The sequence below is a fragment of the Recurvomyces mirabilis genome, assembly GCF_035927965.1.
Source record: "Recurvomyces mirabilis strain CCFEE 5264 chromosome Unknown scaffold_28, whole genome shotgun sequence".
Lineage (NCBI taxonomy): Eukaryota > Fungi > Ascomycota > Dothideomycetes > Mycosphaerellales > Teratosphaeriaceae > Recurvomyces > Recurvomyces mirabilis.
Window position 1 is genome coordinate 203,167 of NW_027041962.1, and position 24,286 is coordinate 227,452.

At 53.2% G+C, this 24,286-nt stretch overlaps 7 protein-coding genes across 7 annotated transcripts; 5 read left to right on the plus strand and 2 right to left on the minus strand.

Annotated features, from left to right (window-relative positions):
• Positions 1–152: 152 nt before the first annotated feature.
• LTS14_008948 (uncharacterized protein) lies at positions 153–833 on the plus strand (the record flags this gene model as incomplete). Its single annotated transcript, XM_064841631.1, is given in 2 exon segments — positions 153–772; positions 788–833. The coding sequence occupies 2 exon segments, from the start codon at positions 153–155 to the stop codon at positions 831–833; spliced, it is 666 nt and encodes a 221-aa protein (XP_064690794.1).
• A 1,578-nt stretch (positions 834–2,411) lies between these two features.
• LTS14_008949 (uncharacterized protein) lies at positions 2,412–5,932 on the minus strand (the record flags this gene model as incomplete). Its single annotated transcript, XM_064841632.1, has 6 exons — positions 2,412–3,376; positions 3,429–5,180; positions 5,276–5,483; positions 5,546–5,664; positions 5,726–5,769; positions 5,859–5,932. The coding sequence occupies 6 exons, from the start codon at positions 5,930–5,932 to the stop codon at positions 2,412–2,414; spliced, it is 3,162 nt and encodes a 1,053-aa protein (XP_064690795.1).
• Positions 5,933–8,360: 2,428 nt separating this feature from the next.
• LTS14_008950 (uncharacterized protein) lies at positions 8,361–9,689 on the plus strand (the record flags this gene model as incomplete). Its single annotated transcript, XM_064841633.1, has 1 exon — positions 8,361–9,689. One exon carries the CDS (start codon positions 8,361–8,363, stop codon positions 9,687–9,689), a length of 1,329 nt encoding a protein of 442 aa, XP_064690796.1.
• An 857-nt stretch (positions 9,690–10,546) lies between these two features.
• Positions 10,547–13,908, plus strand: PIM1 (ATP-dependent Lon protease pim1; the record flags this gene model as incomplete). The annotated part of the gene is made up of 2 exons (XM_064841634.1): positions 10,547–13,666; positions 13,732–13,908. The coding sequence occupies 2 exons, from the start codon at positions 10,547–10,549 to the stop codon at positions 13,906–13,908; spliced, it is 3,297 nt and encodes a 1,098-aa protein (XP_064690797.1).
• A 2,225-nt stretch (positions 13,909–16,133) lies between these two features.
• On the plus strand, positions 16,134–19,381 carry LTS14_008952 (uncharacterized protein; the record flags this gene model as incomplete). The annotated part of the gene is made up of 2 exons (XM_064841635.1): positions 16,134–18,151; positions 18,199–19,381. 2 exons carry the CDS (start codon positions 16,134–16,136, stop codon positions 19,379–19,381), a joined length of 3,201 nt encoding a protein of 1,066 aa, XP_064690798.1.
• A 207-nt stretch (positions 19,382–19,588) lies between these two features.
• Positions 19,589–20,889, minus strand: LTS14_008953 (uncharacterized protein; the record flags this gene model as incomplete). Its single annotated transcript, XM_064841636.1, has 2 exons — positions 19,589–20,348; positions 20,402–20,889. The coding sequence occupies 2 exons, from the start codon at positions 20,887–20,889 to the stop codon at positions 19,589–19,591; spliced, it is 1,248 nt and encodes a 415-aa protein (XP_064690799.1).
• Positions 20,890–22,513: 1,624 nt separating this feature from the next.
• Positions 22,514–24,014, plus strand: LTS14_008954 (uncharacterized protein; the record flags this gene model as incomplete). The annotated part of the gene is made up of 3 exons (XM_064841637.1): positions 22,514–23,144; positions 23,196–23,857; positions 23,907–24,014. The coding sequence occupies 3 exons, from the start codon at positions 22,514–22,516 to the stop codon at positions 24,012–24,014; spliced, it is 1,401 nt and encodes a 466-aa protein (XP_064690800.1).
• Positions 24,015–24,286: the final 272 nt, after the last annotated feature.

The window sequence follows — 24,286 nt, forward strand, 5'->3', positions numbered from 1 at the left end:
TCCCGCCTCGAGCATAGGTATGTGACTTGCTTTCGACCCTCAGTTCCAGTGAATAGCAGTTGAACTGTGCTCTAGGTAGAAGTGGCCCGGATGTTGAGTTGACTGCCACGCCGGGTGCAGAGACTAGCACTCAATCAACTCCACAACAAGCGATGTCCACCACCAGTTCGCTGACCTCACCGACTTCATCAGCCTCATCAACCTCAACCACTGGAAACACCAATTCACCATCACCCACTACTCACAGTGCTTCATCCACAGTCACATCCTACGGTGTCATCACCGACATCGGTGGCTCACTAGCTACGGTCACACTGGTCACTACTGTGCAAGGGACAGTGCCCACAGATAAAGCTTCCACATACCAGACAAAGTCGCCCTCGAGCAATCATCCGGCGCTGATAGTAGGGTTGGCAGTCGGCATCCCAGTCGGGCTGTTGGCTTGTGCTTTGCTGGCATATGTTATCTGGCGTCAACGCAAGTCCAAGGGACAGGAGTACACATCGCCTCCACGATCAGACGACACAGACGATGCCATGAAGGACAGATTCGGCTACCAAGTAGGCCACGTAGCACCAGATGGAAGGGCACCGGAAATTGACTCATACCCTGTGGCTATGAGCCGGTCCAGAAGTAACCGGAAGAGCGAGCTGGAGGGCTCAACACACAGTCCAGCGATCTCTGTCGGAAGTGCGACACATCTACCCGGCTATAGTCCAATGAGTCCAGGTCTACGCTCTGTCAACGAGGAGCCGGCTGAGTTGTGGGGTGGGTATGTCCCGTATAGACCGACCGTGACGCAGATTCAAGAGGAGGAGCCGAAGATATCATGATTCAGCAAGGTCAAGGAGGATTGTAGGTGGACTTGCATGGTCTGTTGTACAGTAAACGGAGATGTCTATACTAGTTGACAACATACCCTCCGTCCACAACAAGCGCAGAACCCTGCACGAAGCTAGCCTTGGGACTTGCGAGGAAGAGCACACAGTCTGCCACCTCTTGTGCAGTGCCGGCTCTGTCCATGGGTGCTATCGATATAGCCGAGCCTAGCACATCCATGTTTGGCCTTGTCATTGGAGTGTCGATGACCTGCAATCAAGTGAGCACGAAACGTCCCTGATCCTACCATAGGTGAATACATACGCCCGGACACACGCAATTGACACGTATGTTATCCTTCGAGTACTGCTCGAACATCAGCATGTCCCACACTTTCTCGCAAATTGTGATCGTCCTCACATCGATAGCGTCGCATCTGGTCATACTAATAACGGCAGCCTTCGATCCACAATATGCGGCTTCTCGCTGTCAGCCATGACCTGTCCTGAGATCCACAGATTTCGATACTTACGAGCAGCAGGTCTTCCAACAATGCCCAACTGGCTAGCAATATTGACCACGCTCCCCCTAGCCCCAGGCCGCCCATCATGAGTAGGCAAAGGCTCCTGCTTCAGCATCTGCATAATTTCCGCTCGAGAGCACAACCAGCATCCTCGATAGTTGATCCCATTGATACGATCGAACTCGTCCGGCGTCGTAGCATCAGATCGCTCGTTGTTGCTCAGCACACCTGCCACATCTTAGCAATCACATGATTCATGGCATATCTCACGCAGGCTGCCGATACCAGCGGCGTTGCAAGCATAGTCAATCCTGCCAAATGTCCTAACCGCCTCCTCAGTCATATGTTGGACAGAGTCCGCCAAAGAGATATCGACTGGTACGACCAGGACCTTGGCATCAGAACTCGCTGCCTTGATCTGATCATTCGTGGCGTTCAGGCCATCCTGATTGCGGTCTGCGAGAACAATCCTGCGGCAGCCTTCGGTTGCGAAAGAGATGGCTATGGCTTGACCAATGCCTGGTTATTTCAGCCATGAATCTTCGTTACTAACTTGGGGATGTCATACCACTGGCAGCGCCAGTAATCAGGGCCACCCCAGGAAAGAGTGAGTTCGTCGTGGTTGAAGGCATAGCAGGTATCTTTGTCTGTGTCGACTGCAGAGGACAAGACTTGATGTCGACTGTAATCAATTTGCTGTGATGGTGAATGCATGACGCACTTCCTCAATGATCTCGCAAGCAAAGACACGATTTGCGCATTCGGCAGTAGAGAAAGGTAGATGGGTACGTAGCGTACATAATGGTGAGGAACAGTGTCACAACAAACAGCTAGTGAACTCAGCGATTTATTACACACGTTACGAAATCGTACCCATATTATATATACAGGTTCCCTTTCCAAAGGAACAAAAGGAAAGCGGCGGCCAGCCATACACCCTTAGTAACACAATCTTGATCTTGTATCGAGGGAACGGCGGCCGCAAGGCGGGTTTGGTATCTCGTGTTTCAAAACATCTTCCAAGTGACTGATCATAGCAAAACTTCAGCAAAAGCTAAAGCGCACGAATCTAGTCGTCATCCTCGTCTTCAGTAGACTTGGTGGCGAGCACAAATCTGCTCTCGCCGTGCTCGTCCTTCTCGTGCCTGAGCGCGAGCTTGCTGAGGTGGCCGATGATGTTCTCCATCTGGGTATCGTGCATACTGCGGTTCTTGCGGCCGAGATCGGCAAGCGCAGGGATCTGGTTGAGACAGAAGTATGTGATGGCGAGGATGATGATGACACCGATCGAGTATGCCCACACCGACACAACGGTAACGACGGAGGTCCAACCGTGAGGTGTTTGCTTGTAGTAGTAGGCACCCATTGGATTCGGGTAAGGAGGGGTGTGGAGACCACCATCAGTACCGTGCCATAGCCATCCGAAGATACAGAAGATCGTGGCGAGCACATCGACGAAGAAGATGGCGCTGACCAATTGCCAGGATGGGAAGGTGGCTCCACCACGGGTGACGAAAATGAGCCAATTCTCGGTAAGAGCAACTTCGAGAAACAGAACTTCCTGAATGTTACCGAAATTGACGATAATTCCGCCGTTGGGCAAGAACATGGTGCCGCGGACGATCCAGGTCGCAAGAGCAAGTTCAATACCAAGGATGACCGAGATCACCCAGATCTTGGGCAATTGCCACTCGACGGGTCGAGGATCGGAGTGCGCGTTATCGTAGGCAATGGCGACGGTTGCCAGATCGGCGAAGAGGGCGATGAAGACGATCAGATCGGCGGAGATAGTCTCTTGAATGATGACCATCGAGGTGACGAGGTACAACTCCAAGTGAAGACACAGAGCGATACGGTACTGAATGTAGGACTTCATGCGCTGGAAGATCTGGCGGGCAGTCTTGATGGCGAAGACGATGGTGCTGAGACCGGGAGCAAGGAAGACAATATCGGCGGCGGCCTGGGCAGCTTCGGAGGCACCCTCAACAGCGATACCGCAGTCGGCCTTCTTGAGGGAAGGAGCATCGTTGACACCTGTTGATCGTTAGCGACGAAGTGATATGTATGAAGTCTAGGCTGAACTTACCGTCACCAGTCATGGCAGTCAGATGGCCACGCTGTTGCAGCATCTCGACTACCTGATACTTGTGCTCGGGGAAGACCTCAGCGAAACCATCGGCACGCTCAACAAGGTCGTGCTGGGTTGTGCCGGAGAGACCACCGTGGATGAGCTTCTGAGAGTTGTAAACCTTTGTGCCGAGAGCCAACATCTTGCAAGTCTCCTTGGCGATAGCAATGGCATCACCAGTCAACATCTTGACTGGAACACCAAGCTGCTGGGCCTCGACGATGGTCTGAGCAGTATCCTCACGGGGAGGGTCGAACATAGAAAGCATACCCAGGAGGACCCACGGCTCATTGTTTTTCTGGTAAGCGACACCGAGAGAGCGGAAACCACGGCGAGCGAATTCGGTGGCCTTGTCCCTGAACAGGTCTGCGGTCTCCCTAGAGCACTCGGTCAAGTTAAGAACGGCCTTGGGAGCACCCTTGGCGCAGGTGAAGCGATCGCCGCGGAGGGTGACGATACAGGTAATACGCTTGGAGACAGGGTCGAAGGGAGTGAATTTCTCGGTCTTCCAGTCGTCCTTGAGGATGTCACGTGCCTTTGGGTAGCGCTTGAGTGTCAAGATGGTGACCTTGTCAATGGGATCAAGGGACTTGATATTGTGGGAAGAAGCCAGGGCAGCGCAGGCCATCATCCAGTTGACATCCTCGCCCTCAGCGACGTATGGCTCACGGATAGAAAGCTGGTTGGCAGTGAGGGTTCCGGTCTTGTCAGAACAGAGCACATCGACACCAGCAAGAGACTCGATCGCGGTCAACTTCTGGACGATAGCCTTCTGCTTGGCCAGATAAGCGGCACCGACGGCGAGTGTTGTGGTGGTGACGACAGGGAGACCGACCGGTACGCCAATGATGAAGAGGATAAGAGTGTAGTGGAGCAGGTTATTGTCGGACGCTTCGGGAGTCGCAAGCTTCAAGTGACGGAAGAAGCCACCAATCCAGGCAATGAGGACCCAGAACATGACCAGGACGAGAAGCGCTGTACCGATGCTGTTCATGATAGCCTTGAAATGACCTTGGTCCTTGGCACCTTGCACGAGGGTGGCAGTGCGACCAACGAAAGAGTATTTGGCGGAAGTTGTAGCGACAGCGTAGGCCTTGCCACGCTTGCACCCAGTTGTGTAGTAGACCACATCGCCCATGAACTTGTCGACAGCGAGAGATTCACCAGTAATGGCAGATTGATCGGTGGCGATGATGGAGTGGCCCTGTTGTGCGACACCCTCATCTTCGTCACCCTCCTTGTCCTCCGAGCCAGACGGATCCTCCTCTGGGTTGAGCGCATGCTGCTCACGAAGCTCCTTGTACTTCTCGAAATCACCGGGAGCCTCGTAGTCGCAGATGAGACGGGCGTCAGCTGGGACGGTCTGGCCTTCCTCAATGACGATGATGTCACCGGGGACGAGCTCACGAGCCTTGATGTCCTGTTCTTGACCTTGACGGATGACAATCGCCTTCATGGCGATATCACCCTTGAGAGATGCGACGACATCGGCGGCTTGCTTTTCTTGGTACCAGCCGACGGCGGCGTTGAGCAGAAGAATGGCGATGATGACACCGAAATCAATCCAGTCACGAAGACCAGCAGCGAGGAGGACAGCGACTTCCATAGCTGCCAAGAAGTTAGCGTGGGCTCGTGGCTGCAGCGACGTGCATGAATGGTCGGGCCGAATGATGGTCGTGCGCCCGTAGCTCCACGCCCGCTGCGACAGCTCTGCAAAAGCAAAACAAAAGCGCGCAGAGCCATTGGAGGCGACACGGGGAAGATGAACGCGTGGATAGCGTGCAGAATGGTGAGCAGAGACTTACTGTAGAGAATAGGGCCTGTGAAGAACATCAAGAACTTGATGAAAAGGTTCTCCTTCTCAGTCATGATCTCGTTGAAGCCGCAGCGCTTTCGGCGGTTCTCCACGTCGCTAGTAGAGAGACCTTGCTTGATATCGGACTCGAGCCACTCCTCGGGTACGACGCCGGCATCCTTGTCGGTGGCCTGCGAGGAGTTGCCTGACCGCCAGAACTGTGCGGGTGTTAGTGAGCGCGTCAAAAGATCGGCTGTATTGTTGTGAGGGAGCTGCTGACCTGCCACCACGCCTTGCCCTTCTTCGCATCCTCACCATCCTGAACTTGGTTTTCGGGACTATCGGCCGCCTTGGGATCTCTGTATGTAGAAATATACTTTTGGAGTGCAGTGTACTCGTCTGTCGGATAATCCATGTTAGAACATGCTGGGTGAGGAGCTGTTGTCAAAGCAAAACATACCTAGATCTTCGATGTTGCCGGGAGCCTGGGACCACTTGCGGGATCTACGTGAATCTATGGTTAGCTGCCGGCGTCCTTGCTTTGTGTTTTGCTCTTCGAGCAGAAGCTGCGGATTGTCCGGAGGTGCGCCTACCTGTCACCAGCACCAGCAGCGTGCTCACCGTTCTCCAGATCCTTATCGGAAAAGCTCACACGAGGAGCTGCCATGATGACTGTCGATGCTCCAAATCAATGGCACCAGCTGACAGCGTTGAGGGGAAATTTTCGCGAGAAGCAGTAGGGAAGAAGAGCTGCGAGTGTGCAAAGCGCAGAGCTTTAAAGGGAATGACGAGATTCAGCGACGATGCGAAGCGGGAAGCACCGAGCTTCGTCAGCGGCTACCGTGGGTCCGGCGAAGTAACTTTGGCTGCTGCAGCGATCGGATTATCCGGAAGTGGTCAACGAGGATAATTCAAGAACGGGGTGGGAGACGGTCTATCGCACGCTACAGCCCTCTTACTTCTGTCACATCGTGAGCGACTTTCTGCATTCGTCCTCCGGAAGCGCACGAACAAGCTGCAAAGCACGCACTTTGCTTGCGCCGGTTGGGAGTGGAGCTGCCAGAAAGGCCCGAAAATGAAGCGTCCTAACGTCGTCACAGACCGATCGCCTACCTTGCCTGTCGTGCCGTCTGCCGTCTCACTTTCTACTATCGCTGGACGCAGTATAGTTGGCCGTCTGAGCGCGGGGTGCGCACTATCTAACGAATGAGAAGACCTGCATGAGAAAGCTTAAGCCGCACCTCGCAGATGCATCCTGCAACAGCTCTACGATCATGACGTCCAGGGCGGGATGTGCTGGGTAAGTCGCCTGCTGCTGACCAGGTGAGCTCATATCGTCCTCATGCTAACCCATATCCGAGTGGATGGATCAGAGCGACAAATCCTGCACATATTGCCAATCTCATGACAGGTACGACTTAGACATGGTCAAAGCAACCGCCGACTTGCGAACTTGTTCCAAGTGGGCCAAGCGTCTCAGAGTCAATTTCGGGGCGGGCTCAACTGGGCCTCTGGCACGCAACGGACACACGAGCGAACAGACTCTGCAGGGCAACAGCCGGCTCCAGTTGACAAACAAACAGATAGAGATTGGCTGCAGGGCATGATTACAAGCAGCGATTGCTTTGCCGGATGGATAAGGAAAAGCTTGGATAGGCTGTCGTGACTATTGCATTTACATGAGACTCGTCCGGTTCACAACTTCACCATGCCTAGCCCAGCGCCACGGCATGGTGGCTGCCACAGCTTCGCGTGCGTTGAGCTTCCAAAGGCGTGTTGTATTCACAGTGCTTGGAGAGACAATAACAATAACCACGCAGATGCCGGCGGCTTTTTCGGCTGTTGCTGCTGATGCCGTCCTGCTCCGATGGCGGATAGGGCTACGTCTCAGACTGCATCGCTATAAGAATTTTCTCACGAAAGTGCTTGTTTGTAGATCTGGTTCTAGTTCACCGCCGGAAACTCGGGCTCTTGTGTCCACCCTATTCTGCTATACGAATTTGCCGTGAAGACCAGCCTCGCGCCGCCTGTGGGCAAACGCATCCCAACAGAAATCCTAAATCGCGCACTCTGCCAGAAAAGCCGTTCAATCCGAAACAGATGGCTTAACATTCTCTTGTACAACGTTGCCGCGCTTCATAGCCAGAAGATGTCGCACTTTGCCCTTGGCTGTGCCAGCGTGACTTTATCGATTCTTCGTGTCCCGTACATGTATACCGCACACTACTGAGTTTCGTATTCGACCGCGACGAACTTCTTTCGTAACCCACGATCGGCCATACCTGCCAAGAGATCTGCTGGCGCCGTGGCACTTTTCTTCTGCGACGCCAATGTCACATACCAAGCTGCCATGTAGTCAAGTGACAATCTTGGTCTGGCTTGCTGCAGCGTCAAGCTAATCTGTGTCAATGAGCGTATGAAGAGCTGTCGTCTACCTCCAGATGTTGTGTACGAGGCCGTGAAAGATACTGCCTGGAAGTATCAGGATCTCAGGGATCTATCCACGACCTCACTCCCCTCGGGGCAGAACCAAGGATTCTTGTAATATAATCAATTATCGCTAGCACTGCTTCTTATGAGGCTGTTGACATCTACACAGGACGTTCAACCTCGTACCAACTTGCGATTGATTTGAGAACATCGACCACCTTGGAGGAAGGGACGTTCTGAAAGTACAGCGGGTCCTCTTCCCCTTCCACCACGGCAATGCACGTCGAGCAGAGCTGCCATGAACGGTAAGCAACACGTCACGGTAGGTCGTATGGCTATCTGGAATCTCTCCATGGAACGACAGGCAATGTACCACATCAAACCACATTCCAGGCGCTTCCATGGCGACAACCCAAGAACGACCGTCCAGAGTACCACATCACCTTCGGCCGTTCATGCAATCGCCAATTCCAGGTTCATCACTAACCACACAAGCTCCACATTCTTACACGATACCTAAAAATCGTCCTCACGCAATACGCTGTCAGCCGACCAGGTCTAAGAAGAGAATTCGCACGAAATTAAAACATCTGGTGCTAAAGACGCCAGCAGAGACTCCCACCTCACAGCACGAAGCCACGAAGTCTCCTGCCCGCCCGGCAATGATGCGCATGAAAGACTCGGACGACTACATCACCGCCCGAGCTGCCAATCCTTGGACCGGCCTCATATCACCTAGCTGCGGAAGTCCTTCGCCTCAGCCACGTACCCCTGAAACCCCGGGCGAGGCACTGAAGCTGCATGGGAATCTTCCTCCGACTCCTACTCCTGCAACCAAATTACGCCCTGCATTGAGCCGTGCCAATGAAGGCAGGAAAGTCAGTGCTGGGACTTTGCATAGGTGGCGAGCAAATGCTAATGGCTGGGTGTCGGATTTTGGAGGCACTGTCGCGTCACCCAGGGGCTGTGATACAGTGGCGAAAGCGGATTTATCCAGGACCGCGCCACGAAAGGATCTAGCAGACGATAGCTTTGTCGTCAATATGCCGTCTGCTCGCGAACCGCAGCCTTTCGCCCATCCAGGCTGCACGGCATCGCAAATCGCGGCCCTCGAGAACCACAGACAAGACGAGCTTATGGACGGCAGAGCTTTCGGCAACATTACCGCGGCATCTTTCGCTCCGTTCGCCTCGCCAAAGATGCCGCTTTATAGAGGTCGACATACAGATGAGGATAGGATTCTACGCACCGTACATGTATCCGAGGCGTTCCGCAGCGTCTCTCCACCAGCACATGTTGCGCCAACACCTCTCCGCAAGCCAGTCCATCCCCGTATGCTCCTGCAACGGGCGGATGCAAGGGACTCGTCGCCCACTATGGTCAATAAATTAAAGCAGCACGACTATGCGGTATTTGGAGCAGATCAAGCTGGCAACAGTGCAAGGCGTGATCCACGACAACTGCCGCCAATGAGATTCGTTCATCCGTCGATGGTCGCAATACCGCGTCACCGTACTCAACCACCACAACGGCCTGGAAAACGAGTATGCTCACTCGGCTGTGAGCGAGAGGGCAATACGAAAATGTGCAGCGAGCGATTGCACAAGCCGAATGCCACAAGTCGCTCGGTATCTGCAACTTTACTGTTTGATGTTCATAACCATGCATCGCCTTCAAATGATGCGAGCGGCAAGTATGACAACATACTCACCGACTGCTTGCGTACGATCGTTCTTGGCGTGATCGGTATCTCCAAGCACATACATCCGCCAGATATGAAAGCGTTATCTGCGCTATGTCTGAGGAGTGCTACGCCACAGCAGAAATTCGACGGGCTCAAAGCTATGCTACTCATGGTCTCGCAGGTGTCTGCCTTTCTGTTGGCGTTCGCGGTGGCCTGGCGGCTAAGTATGCTGGTTACTCAACTAGTGGTCGTTGTGCTATGGCCTTTGATCATCCTAGTGAAAGTGGCGAAGTGGCTAGCGAGTGGATGAGAGCAGATTTTGCGCATAGACCACTGATATCGTCCTTGCAAAAGCCGCTCCGTACACTTTAACTGCACCTGGACGATGACCTTGAGTAACTGCCATAAATCACTTATGTAGAACACGATCTACCCAAATCAGAGCCCTGTATGCAGGTAGCAGAGACATCACTCCTCCTGATAACTGAACTGATCAACGAGCCTTCACAAGCATCACCTCGATCTGTAAGTTCCAGGACTTCTCGCTTCAATGCAATAACCCTTTGACCCATGCAACTATAGAAAGGCGTTGTGGCATTTCAATGAGATTCCCGAGATGTAAGTTGGAAGGACTCAGCAACATCGAAAGAGTAGTTGACTGTAGGCTAGCGTCGTCGTCGTCATGTACAAGATCATTCTTGACGTACAGGTACCGGAGGAGACTATTACACTCATGACTGTGCCTGACAGGACTATGCAGCCGTAGTCGCGGCGTATGATCAAGTGAAGTGCTTGCAGAGTCGAACCAGCCGTCCGGTATATGCTAATAAGGGACCTCTTAGGTGCTTTACTAGAGTTGGACACCGTGGCCGTCATGATTTCGAGGTGGTGGTGTCGTATGGAGTGGTCTGCGGAGCTGGCGGCGAACATTCGCGTGTGGTCCGTGCAATCTCGTGACGCCATGCATGCACAGTTCAGATGAGATGATGGAGAGAGGCGAAACGATTTGGTGTTTGTTAAGCAGACGGACTTAAGCTATTTCATCGTCTGACTCTCCCTTTCTTACTCGTCCTGCCTATCTCGGGTTGGCCATAGCCTGATCTAATCCATCTGAGTCCTTAAGCATTCCTTAAAGGAGGGTTCAGGCAGGTCACGAGAGCAGAAAGGATGGTGTACGGACGAAGCGTGGCATGGCGACAGTCACTGCAGCAAGCCAGTCGACGAGCATACAATACATCAACATGTAGAGCATGCCAGGCGCAATTGCGCGCATCGCAAATAGCTCCAAAATCATTGCGGGCGACGACAAGACCGCAGACGATACAGTTACGGACTACTTTGGCTGCCTCACGCGACTTCACATCCTCCACCGCAAGGAGGAAAGAGAAGCCATCTGATGAAGACGCCAAGAACGATATTGTTGACAAGCCAAGGCAGGAGGAGGACAGTAGCGAGGCGAAGGGCAAGTCATCCGAGCCAGCGCCGATCCCAGGCGCGGCAGATGGTAAGGCAGCAGCAGCAGGCAGTGGAGGCAATGGTGGCGAGTCGGGATCTGGATATAGTGATGGTGGTGGGCGTGGCAAGCGTGGCAAGATAGCCGGAAGAGAGCTTGTCAAGCCATCAGTACCCGATGTCTACCCCCAAGTGATGGCGATACCCATCGCACAACGACCATTATTTCCTGGCTTCTACAAGGCGATCACGATTAGGGATCCAAACGTCATTGCGGCAGTCCAGGAGCTACTGAAGCGAGGTCAGAGCTACGTGGGTGCATTCCTGCTCAAGGATCAGGATAGCAGTCAAGATGTTATCAATGACCCAAGCGAGGTGTACGATGTAGGTACATTTTGTCAGGTGACGGGCGCATTCCCAGCGGGTCATGGTGAGGACAGAGCTTTACAGGCTGTATTGTACCCACACCGAAGGATAAAGCTCAGCGAGCTCATACCACCAAACCGCAGCCCACCTGCTCCACCAATGCCGGAGCAGGCACCTGCGGCCAACATCGAGGCCACGCCATCAGAAGAGCAGGGCGAGCAACCGGAGACAGACGAACAGAAGGGTGGTGTAATCGCCAGCTTCGAAGAGCAGAACAAGGATGCCGAGCAGCAAAAAGCGCTCGAGGTAAACTCCCCAACCGCCTTCCTCCGCTCCTGGCCTGTCAGTCTCGTCAATGTGGAGAACCTCGCCGACGAGCCATTTGATAAAAACGCACCCACCATTCGCGCCCTAATCTCCGAGATCGTGAACACCTGCAAAGACATCGGTAACGTCAACCACCTCTTCCGCGACCACGTCAGCGCATTCGCCATGTCCCAATCCGCAGCGAATATCGCCGACGAGCCAGCCAAACTAGCCGACTTTGCAGCCGCAGTCTCGGGAGGCGAGATGGAGGAGGCGCAAGCTGTACTTGCAAGCTTGAACATCGAGCAACGGCTCAGCAAAGCACTAGAGGTGATCAAGAAAGAGCATATGAATGCCCAGCTCAGCAGCAAGATAAGCAAAGATGTCGAGTCTAAGATACAGAAGCGACAGAGGGAGTACTGGCTCATGGAACAAATGAAAGGTATCCGCCGCGAGCTGGGCCTTGAGAGCGACGGCAAGGACAAATTGGTCGAAAAGTTCAAGGAGAAGGCTGCTAAGCTCGCCATGCCTGACCCAGTGCGAAAGGTCTTCGACGAAGAAATCAATAAGCTTGCGCATCTCGAGCCGGCGGCTAGTGAGTTCAACGTTACACGGAATTATCTCGACTGGTTGACGCAGATACCATGGGGTCAGCGCTCGGCAGAGAACTTTGGCATCAAGCATGCACGAGAAGTCCTGGATGAGGATCATTATGGTCTTAAGGATGTCAAGGACCGTATCCTGGAGTTCATCGCTGTCGGTAAGCTGCGTGGGACTGTGGAGGGAAAGATCCTGTGTATGGTTGGGCCTCCCGGTGTGGGCAAGACGTCGATCGGGAAGTCCATTGCTCGAGCGCTGAATCGACAATACTACCGCTTCTCCGTCGGTGGTTTGACGGATGTGGCTGAGATCAAGGGACACAGAAGGACATATGTTGGGGCTTTGCCTGGTCGCATCATTCAGGCGTTGAAGAAGTGCCAGACTGAGAACCCGCTGATTCTGATCGATGAAGTGGATAAGATTGGGAGGGGTCATCAAGGTGATCCTTCTAGTGCTTTGTTGGAATTACTGGATCCGGAGCAGAATAACAGTTTCTTGGATCATTATATGGATGTGCCGGTTGATCTCAGCAAGGTGCTTTTCGTCTGCACGGCGAATATGCTCGATACTATTCCGAGGCCGTTACTGGACCGTATGGAAGTTATTGAGCTATCTGGATATGTGGCCGATGAGAAGATGGCTATTGCTGAGAGATATCTTGCACCTCAAGCCAAGGAGACGTCTGGTTTGAAGGAGGTAGATGTGGAGCTCGACAAGGAGGCCATTCACGAGCTGATCAACAAATACGCTCGCGAGTCCGGTGTCCGAAACCTGAAAAAGCAGATCGAGAAAGTCTACCGCAAGTCCGCACTCAAAATCATCCAAGATCTCGGCGAAGACGCCTTCAGCGAAGAGAAAGCCTTGACACCAGAAGGCAAAGAAGCCCAAGAGGCCTCCAAAGAAGACCAAACCGACGCCAAAGACACTCCAAGTGAAGCGCAAATGGAGAAGGAAACAACAGAAATCCCTCGCGTTGCGCTCAAAGTCCCCGACTCTGTCCACGTACGCATCGACAAGGACAACCTAAAAGACTACGTCGGCCCACCCGTTTTCACCGCTGACCGCCTCTACGACACCACGCCCCCCGGTGTGGCTATGGGCCTTGCCTGGACGCAAATGGGCGGCGCAGCCTTGTACGTCGAGTCCATCCTTGGCGAAGCCCTAACATATTCGTCCCGCCCCTCCTTCGAACGGACCGGCAACTTGAAAGCCGTGATGAAAGAAAGCACCCTCATCGCCTACTCCTTCGCCAAAGGCCTCGTAGCCCGCCGATTTCCCGGCAATAAGTTCTTCGATAAGGCGAAGGTGCATTTGCATTGTCCTGAGGGGGCGGTGCAGAAAGATGGTCCCTCCGCGGGGATCACCATGGCGACGAGTCTGTTGAGTTTGGCGTTGGGGAAGGAGGTTGATCCGACGGTGGCGATGACGGGGGAGTTGACTGTTACGGGGAAGGTGTTGAGGATTGGCGGGTTGAGGGAGAAGACTGTCGCGGCTAGGAGGGCGGGGGCGAGGATGGTGGTGTTTCCGAGGGATAATTTGAGTGATTGGATTGAGTTGCCTGAGGTGAGTTTTCGTCTCGTCTGTAGACTTGCCACTGAGAGGCATTGTGACTGACTTTGTGTTCGCAGAATATTAAGCAGGGGATTGAAGGTAAACCTGTCGATTGGTATTCGGATGTTTTTGATCTGGTCTTCCCTGGTGTGAACGCCGAGGAAGTGAATCAGCTGTGGAAGAAGGAGTTACGGAGGCCATCGAAGGAGGAACGAGAGGCGGAGGAGCGGGATAGTGGGTTCGAGAGCGACTAGGGGGATCATAGAGGGATGACTTTTGTTGTGAGGGTCTCGCATTGTGTACTGTATGGGAGACGATGTTTGGAGAAGCTAGCTGGTGGTGTTGTGGTGTTCTGTCGTCAAATGTGCATACTCGTTGTGCCAGCAGTGGTCATTAAGTGCAAGATCAAAAACATAGAATTCCGCTCTTGTATATAGATGTGCGTAGTTCGTCATTAGTGCTTCGCACGAGCCGAGCTATGCTGCAGGACCTGGTTAATGTAGATGCTTATGCTTCCGACTTCGTGCCATTCTGTAGCGTTAGTATCTTACATGGTTGGTCTTCTTGAGTTAGGACTCGAAGACTTGGACGAAACCGAGTTTTTGTCAGAAAACGATCTTCCTCAGTCAATATCTCAAGCCTCGAGAAGCCGCTGGGCTGAAATCGTGCTGGTGCGTAGCGTCTTGCAATCGGCTACTGTTGTGCTAGACAATAGTCCATCGAGCAATGCAAAGCAGGCACATTGTGTCGCACAGCATATCCTTCAGCCATCGATGGCTGCACATAAAGCAACCGGTATGCCGGCTCTCCCTCGTGCGTCGGTCCGAAGGCATCGACAACCGAACGGCAGGACCTTCCCTAATAACTATCCGGTGAATTATGCACCAATCATCTGCGGCATGCGATCACAATCAACTGCTAGCAGATCACGCTGATCAAGAGCGTAATAGGCAGGACTTCTGCCCGACATGCCTGCTTCGCGGGAGGATCGCCACGCGTATCTCAACCTCTGTTTGTCAAGGCTCCGGGGTACAAATGCATGTACCTGGCAGCACGAATGCGGGAGGATGAGTTGATGCATATGCCGTTTGTGGTAGGGATTGCATGTCGTGTGCTGCAGTGAGCGCTGGACGAGCCTGCATTAAAGTCGCGGCGTTGTGCTCTCGCAACGATTTCGTTCCGTTATCTGATTACAGTATGTATGAACTGAATCGACGACCGGTGACAGCAACTCTATTTTGCGCACTAACCACGTTCTTGTCTTTCAGCTAGCCACGAGCTCTGTGGGTCCTGCTAGCGCCTCTGCCGTCACACAATTTTGACTCTGGAGATCGATATGCCGGCGGTTATACTGTATCAATACACTATACTCGATCTATATGGCACCGCACCAATTCTCGCCGATCGAACAGACTTGACTGGTCAACGTGTGAGACTTGTGCTCAGGCAAAGGCGTCAGAGTTGTACTTCGTGAATTCCCACCTGAACTCACACATATTGCAATCTCAAATCAATAGCCATGTAGCTGGCGATCTTAGGCACGACTTTAGGGAAAGTCGGGTTGATTGGAAGCAGATCGGTCGTCGGAGGCGTACAGCTGTTACCGGACGAATTGCTCCATCCGTTAGAGGCACGCAGCCCCGTCTTCAGATATGTCGACGGGCAATGCCACTGCGGACTGACGATCCCCTGCAGCTTACCGCCCACCCGTTTTCCGTACCATAACGGTGGGACCAACTTAGTATGGACGACTTTCGCAGCAGCTTGCGGCTTTCGCAACTGGTCGAGATAGAGCGTAAGACATGTAGAAGTGATAAGGTAGCTCCCGTTAGCGTCTGCCTGTCACGGCCTCCCACCTGGCGCAATCGAGCGCCGAAAGCACAAGCCTTCTGTCGAACGTGTCCGATCGGATCATCTGTAGCAAAGAGGGGCAGCAATGACACTTTCCCGGGATCCCTGCAGACATCGTCCGTGAGAAAGGTCTCTGCGACTTTGTCTGTCTTCGATCAACCAGCTTCAATAATCATCCTTTCCCAGCCGTGGTGAACTCGAAGCTTATAAGCTTTCTCCTCCTCCAATTGTCTCGGCGTATCTGCGCTGTCGTCTGGATAGGCTCGGTCATCACCTGCACGTGCTCCTGCACGCCCCGAACCTACGCCGTGCTTCTCCGCATACGCGACTTTAAATTGTCGGCGTCCTCCTACACATCATGCTTGTCTAGAACATCGCAACAGCCACGCAGCTGATTGTGGCACGCTCGATTGATTACGTCTGGACATCTCCGGTGGCTCACGGACAGGTCTAGCTCGTCCTGCCCACCGATAGGGTGCCCACGAGGCTCTTGAGTGCGCGCAAGGCTGTCGCGCGCTGAGCATTGGACGATCATCAGATTTCTTCTTTTCTCCCCTATCGTGAGCTATGCGCCTTTCGCCCAGAGCTGCGCACTTCGATTGCTAGAGACTCGAAGATAGCCAGTCGCATGGCTCCGGGACGCGAGCGCGACGACTCCGATGGCGGCGACGACTCTCAGGGCGAGGAGAACCTGAGCACTTTGGCAGCCCAAGAGCAGCTTCGAGCACGTCTGTCTCGCAAACGCACGAAGACTGGCTGTTTGACATGTCGCAAGCGTCGTATCAAGTGTGGCGAAGAGCGACCCGTTTGCCGAAACTGCATCAAAAGTAAGCGGCACTGCGAAGGCTACAACCAGCGTGTCGTCTTCAAGCAGCCTTTCTACGACTTTCAGGCTGCACCAAATGGCGCCGCTCATATCACGTTCCAGGCTGGACTGCTACCAGGGCCAGCGACACCGTTCTATGCTGGATTTCCACCACCGGCCAGCGGAAATCTTGTGATGGCACAGCTGCAGCCACGGCCGGTAGAGCAGTTCGTACCCCATGGTGACCAAACACACTCGTTTCCTGCGCCAGCTCAGCCGCAGATGTATCATCAGGGGCCTTACTCGAATGGCGGTGCAAACCATGGCGCGGCGACACTATTGCCAATTCAGCTGTTGCAACCACACCCGCCTGTACCTCTGCCAGTAGCCATGCAAGCCGCGTCTATGCCCGCGGCACATCACTATCCAGCTCCACAGTACACCGGCTACAATTCCGAACCTGTCCACGCACAGTTCCCTCCCAACGGCTTCAGCCCTAATGCTCAGAGCCATCAATTTGTGTCAGCGCCATTGATTCCTGCGCAACCCCCGCCAATGGAGCAGTTGCAACCTCCGCAGCTTAAGCAGATATATACACCTCCCCTGTCCGCTACGCAGTCGGAGAGGACACCGCCTTCCCGGGCGGCCACTGGCCCCAGCTTCCGCCGGTCAATGCAGAGTCCGCGGTCGGGTCAACAGCAGTATCCAGTGCGGGCTGCCACGCTCAACGGAGACCAACGAAATTATCCTCCTCCCCAGGGATATGCTCTGGGCCATCCTGTCACACCAGAATATTATGAGCATGAGACGCACCTCCCTTTGTCTGAGTCGCCAACCCAACTTTTAAGCCAAGCAGCCGTGGAGGTTCACGATGAGGATTACTATGATGTTCAGTCAGACGAAGAGATGGACATCGACACGAAGGCGATGGTCGCAATCGGCCGGACGTCCAATGGCCGGCTTAGTCGAATCCTGGACGGCAACCACATTACGATACATGATTCGCATACCAGGAGATACGATACATTCTTGTACGATGGTATGGTGGAGAAATACCGAGTCGAGGAACATGCCAACCCACTCAATAATCCAGCTACCGCAAGAGTCTTTGCACACTTCATATCCGTGACAGGTCCGAGCCTCTCCATATTCGAACGACATCCTCGGAATACATCTGTACTCTTCACGACGGGGCAGATACCAGTAACGCAGCAAGGCCTCTGGACATACACTATGCCGCTCGCAGCATTGCGCAATCAAGGTCTCCTCCATGCCATGCTAGCACTCGCGAGTCTACACATCGCGAGACTCACCGGGGCATCAGTCACACCTTCAATGCAGCATTACGCGTGGGCTCTCAAGCGAATCCATAGCTGTGTTGGTGACCAGAAGAAACGTCTCAGGCTCACGACCGTGGCAGCTTCAATGCTTCTAGGCTTTTACGAGATTATGACGGCGGATCATATGAAGTGGAATACTCACCTAGCAGGCTCGAAGCAATTGTTTGTAGAGACAGATTTCGTGTACATGATGCAACAATTTCGGCATATGAAGCTCGATGCCCGTGCTCGAGAGCAGATGGGACAGCGGCGGCAGTCGACTTCACCGATCAGTCCGTCACCCGACGAGCTGCTGGATCAGATACCAGATGTTGACGAGCGAGTCATCAGTACTTTCGCCGGAAGAGAAGTAAGGTACGGCGATCACGGGCAGGTCATGACGCCAATCTCATCGATCCCACAAGAGCTGGATCTGAGCAAGTTTGAGATCCTCAAGGACCTGTACTGGTGGTACTGTAAACAGGATGCCTATCAGAGCATCATTAGTGGCAACCCTCTCCTGTAAGTCTCCGCACAGAGTCTAGATATCGTGTTCTGACCATAGCTAGGATGGACTTTAGCCGCTGGGCGGATTGTCCCCCGCGAGCACAGCTTGGCAGGCCAGACGCTATATATGGCACTTTCGATCACCTCGTACTTCTCATTGGACGTATCGCGGATTTCGCAGCACGCGATCGAACCCGAAAGCTCAAGCAGATGGAGCTGAACGGTGGACAATGGAGACCTCCATCTGGTATGCAGATGCCTGCACCACCTCAAGTCCCTCCCGCAACATCGGTGTCGGCCAATGATGGGGGGATAACGAATGGACACCATATGCCGTACGCACCCACGCAGGCGACACCAGCACCAGTACCAGCGCCACCAATGTTCTATGGCATGGCCCCTGCACCGAATCCGCATGTACAAATGCCCTCTGCTTATCATCCAGCCTTTACTACGCCGATGTCAAAGAAGGCCACCCCGCACGACCCATTCGTAGATATCCATATGGCGACGCAGGCCGCCCTCCACGAATATGGTTGTATACGAGCCGCCTTGCATGAATTCCAGGCCAGCCTCGGTGAAGCATTCCAACCGCTCTCGCCAGAGTTCCAGCTGCCGTACGAGACTCCCTTTGGACTATCTGTGTGCTATCGATCTTTCGATATTGCTTGCCTGTGGGCCATATACAATATGACCATGATCATCGCCATCCGATCACATCCTCATATGCCTCCAGCAGCTCACATGGCAGCTGGCGTCGCAGCGAAGGATACCAAGCATCACGCAGAGGAGATTGGCCGTATAGTCGCTGGAATCGTACCCGGACCGGCAGACCAACCTCTCAATCCTAGTCTTGGCGCAGCATTGTGCGAAAGCTGTATGCCATCCTTTTTCGCTTCGGTACAGTATCTTGACCATCAGCAACGAATTGTGACAGTCGATCGCATCTATACCATCGCACATCGGACTGGGTGGGGTACGGCAGAGCTGATTGCTAGTGGATGTGAGACAGCTTGGGTCAAGGCCGCAGAGGCAGGCCGAGGGCCACCGTATCAGAGACTCTTTGCTCGGAAGCAGCAGAGTGATGACCCTAGACTGAATGGAAGCTGGGAGCGGTTGGACCCTAACGCGAGTCCAGATGACAAGGATGATACTGATCGGCGGCATGTTCGTCGCAAGGCTCAGGCGAGGTTGAATTGGGCTATTGGGATCTTAGGAACTGCTGAAGATAAGCCCTTGATTTAGGCACATTTAGCTTCTCGCGGCTGAAAATGTCCTAGCCAACCATAGTACGAGAATAATACTGACGATGTCCGAGTTTCAATTACTGACCACACGATCTTGCGGCAGACCACAACAAGCCGGATTTCGTCCCAATAGATTCAAGTAGTCATCATTGAGAACAATGTTGAGAGTACCTAGCTCGAACGCGCATAGATGCAGAAACTCGGTCTAACGGCCTTTGGGAGTCCTCTCTACTGGCATCTCCGCTATCTCGTAGTCACCATGTCGGCCCAGCTCGACCGGGTCATGCTTGCTCGACATTTCATACACCTCGTGCAAATTACCGGGAGCTTCATGTAGGCCCAAGCCTGTCTTACGAGGAAGATGATGCCATCCTGTATACGCGTCTTCAGAGTCTGACTTCCCATCGACCACAGTCAATCGCTCCATACTAGCCGCCTTGCCTTTCCTTGCCTTCTTTCGTCGGAGCAGTATGAGTATGAGTATCCCAGCGATCAGTGCCAAGCCGAGCACAACACCGACCGCTGCGCCAGCGATGGTTCCTGTCGATGCTTTGCTGGCTGGTCTCGCAGCGGACGTTGTGCTGTTGCTGCCGCTTTGCTGGGGTACGCTACTGGTACTGTTCGAGCTCGGTGATGTGGCATTACTGTTGACAGTAGGCTCTTTGGAGCATTGCCCGCCAACCGAGATCAGCCTGGACTCGGTAGTTGGGTTTGCTTGCCATAGTGTGAAAGTGCGAGCGTCTAAGTCAACCATGAGATAGGCTGCCGATAGAAACTGCATACCAATTATAGGCGGGTCATTTGCATTGACGCCGTCGAGAGGATCGATGAGTACCACGTCTGCTGAGCTGTTGCTTTGCCGTGCACCACTCGGGTCGATATACTGATCAGGAACCACAAGTACGTCGTTCTTGACCCTGAAACTGAGATCACTGTTGAGCACAATCGTGAGGTCGCCCGAATAACTGTTCTTGTCAGTGCTTCTCGCGCCTGCTGGAAAGCTCTGGACCCGACTCACACGGAACCAACTTCGTATGCTGGAGTGTACCAGTACATGCCGGATGTTCGATTGACCGCGAAAGTCTCCGTCAGGTTCTCGAATCGTGAATAGTAAGGATTATCCGGCATGTTCATCACCACGGGAAAGTCGGGCTGTATACATGCTGACAAACTGGACGGCGACAGAACGCTCGATGTTGTGCCATTTGGAAAGTCAAGTATCACGTCCGTGAGTGTCAAGTACATTCCAGACGGACAGGGAGCAGTCCAGTTCAACAGTGTGGAAGTTATGTTCGGTCCTGTGGTCTTTGCTGCATCATAGCCTCCGAACACGATTTGTCCGTCCATTGCCACGTTTGTATTTGGATTGTCGATACCCCACCAGTATGAGTACGTCCTAGACGCGATGTGACCTGCATCTACCAGCGCATTTAAGAGAGTCGAATTTGCGCCAAGTCCAATGTTCGCTTGGCTATCAAATCTGCCACCAAAGTCAAAGCCAGGCATACCGAGAGGGAAGTCCGTGAGCGATTGATTGCCAATACTGAGCGAATCGGTGACCCAGTCGTTATACCATATGTGTGTGCCGACCGCCCGGGCGATGTCGCTCGCGTCTCCCCCTGCTGCAGCTACGTCCAAATGGCTGTGAGAAGTCAATGAAGTGGCTGGATTGTACTGTCCGCCGCGCTGAGATAGACATTGTGCTGGCGTTGACCCATTGAAGCAAAATGGCGAGCTCGTGTTGTATACCCAGGTATCATTGAGATATCTGGCGACTCAACGTTAGATGTGGATCGTACAGCTCGAGATGAGTTGCTCGTACGCGTGAGGTAAGAACGATATGTTTTGCGCTGGTGTTCCTACTGCGATGGGAATGCCTCTCTTGCTGTGCCCATTGGACAACGAAACGTCTGTGATCGGAAGAGCGAAGGCTTGTGACTTTGGACAGTCACAAATGACAAGGTGTGGTATCGAGAAGGACAGAATGGTGGCAACATGCTGCCACGGAATTCGTAAGACATGCATACTGTATTCCTCGAACGAAGAGAGCAAAGGACACAACTGTCAACAAAAGACTTGGAAGCGTCCGGCACCCAGGTAGTAAAGTAAAGTAGCAACCGGCACCGCCAGCACTTCCTGTGGCCAGGAAGTGGTCGCATAGCCTTGTGGACGCTGTGCTCTTCGTGCGAGCGACAATAGATTGGCTAGGACTCTACTCCAAGCAGCCCAACCACGCTGCGCCATTTGGACAGCCAATAAGAGAATTGTGGGAGCTGTGCAGGCGCTGAGCCATCGATTGCTATCTTGCTGTGCCGCCAGGGTGCGTTCAGAGTGCTGAACGCTTTGGGTGCGTCGTTCACAATGACCAGAACTGTCACGGCATGTACTGTACTTGGTATCCATGTCATGCTAAATCGCTGCGACCGTGAAATGTGATAGAATTCTGTTTGCATAAATGCATCGTTGCGAAGGAACGGACTTCTGCGGCTGTTCGGTGATGAATGTGACTGCCCTTGGGCGGTCGTGTCGTCCCCGGTAGCACGGCAAAGATTTCATCTAGGTGCATCAAGTTCACACTTGTGGCTTGGGCGGGCTTTTCAAGGCGGCGGATGATTCGCTGAAATTGGCAGGCGAGGTTACAGCCCGCGCCCCGTAGCCGCTGAACAATGTCAATTGATTTCTCCTGCCTTTCGCCATCGGACTCATCATAATCTTGTCCCTGATAACGGGCTCGCGGCTGCCAGAAAATCACTCGAGTATGGAGTGGACTTGATAAAGTACAAGACCGACTTCAAGTTGCCCAGATAACACCAGAGGACCGGCTAGAAGCCCATTCCGCGAGAGTATCACGCCAAGCAAGCTACGAATGCGGACGAAAGACATGCGCTCAACCCCGAAGAGGTTGATTGTTGCACTGGCTGCCTCATGTGCATTCGTCATATTCTACTTGACTTGGTCAGCTGGGGAGGATAGAAGCTCTTTCTCGTTCAGTAAGCTATGCCAATGAGTACGATGATAGCATTTCTCTAAGCAACACACAGGAGATCACAATGATGCGGTGCTGAAGGGCAGACGACAGGCCATCGAAGGAGCATTTCAACATGCCTGGGATGGCTACTCTGAGCACTGCATGGGCCATGATTCGTTGCATCCAGTCAGCAACACTTGTGATGACGATTTTGGCGGGTGGGGCGCCACAGCTATCGATACATTGTCAACTGCCATATTGTTTGAGAAAGAAGACATTGTCCGGCAGATCATGATATTCATCTCCAAGCTCGACTTCGCAAAAGTCACTGGCGGGTCCAGTATTCAGCTCTTCGAGGTGACGATTCGCCACTTTGGGAGTATGTTATCCGCGCATGACCTGCTACATGGACCTTTCTCGCATCTAGTAAACGACAAGACGCTGCGCGAGAGCTTGTACACTCAGATGGTCTCGCTTGGAGCAGCTCTAAGCTGTGGATTCAGTACGCCTTCGGGCATCCCACGAAATTGGGTAGATCCAACGAAATGCGCTACAGACGATGGTCAATCAAATACAGTCGCTGGTGCTGGATCTCTCATACTAGAGTTCGCTAAGCTGTCTGAAATCACAGGCCATCAGCTGTACGTGGAACTCGCTAAACGAGCTGAGCAGCACCTTGTAGATCCCCACCCAGTCGAGATGATGCCGTGGCCTGGAGTGTTGGGCTCATTTGTCAGAGTTGCAGATGGGCAACTGATGGACATGAAGGGGAGTTGGGGTTCTTTAGCAGACTGTTCGTTACCACGCTTCCTCTACGCTCAGAGTACAAGCTGATATGTTCAAGCATTTTACGAATATCTGCTGAAGGCATATATATACGACAGTAAAGCATACGCTCCTTACCTCGAACGATGGAAACTCGCTGCCGACTCCACGATTCGTTATATAGCGTCGCATCCCTACGGCCAACCACAGTACACTTTCCTACCATATTGGGAGGGGAAGAAGCTGTTCAACGCGATGGATTCACTGTCTTGGTTTGCGGGCGGCAACTTCATCCAAGGTGGTATGATCACCAACAATCAAACCCTTATCGATTTTGGTCTTTCAATTGCCGATACTGGTGGTGCGATGTACCAGATGACGGCCACAGGACTCGGTGGCGAATTCGTCGTATGGACTGATGATTGCAATGATGGTTTTCGAGAACAGTTCCACTTAGAGGACTGCCACGCGAACAACTCCATACAGATCACAGGTGCAGAATTCAAGCTGAGGCCGGAAGTCATCGAAAGCTGGTACTATGCCTACCGAGCCACGAAGAATCCTAAGTATCGAGAATGGGCATGGTCGGCTTATCGGGCTATCGAACGAGTATGCAAGACCGGATCTGGTTTCAGCGCAATCAGCGACGTGAACGCTCCTAACGGCGGCAAGAAGCTTGATCAGATGGAAAGCTTTGTATTCGCTGAGATCTTCAAGTATCTCTGGCTGATGCATCTACCTGTACGTGCCGTTCAAAGACCTCACTGGCGGCAGGGCTAACGTGCTCTAGGATCATAATGCAGACTTCCATATGCAAGATAGCCGTACTGGAGAGCACAATACCTGGGTGTTAAATACTGAAGCTCATCTGTTCAAAGTGGCCGGTCCGCCAGTTTGAGCCGCACCACGAGGCAGTCGCCTCGTCAGGGACATAGTCCATGACCAGGCCACACCCAATTAACCACAGGTAGCGTGCCACTGCTGCACCAAATCCTTCAGTTGGCAGTCGGTACACCACTGGGCGCCGCCCTCCCGCCGGCCAAGATGGACCAGGTTCTGCCAGGGATGCCGCGGCATGAGGAAAGTCAGCAGAGACCTTGATGCCGATCTTGTACTCGGTGTACAGCAAGCACATGCTGCAAGCATTGGTTCATGCTACAAATGCTACGA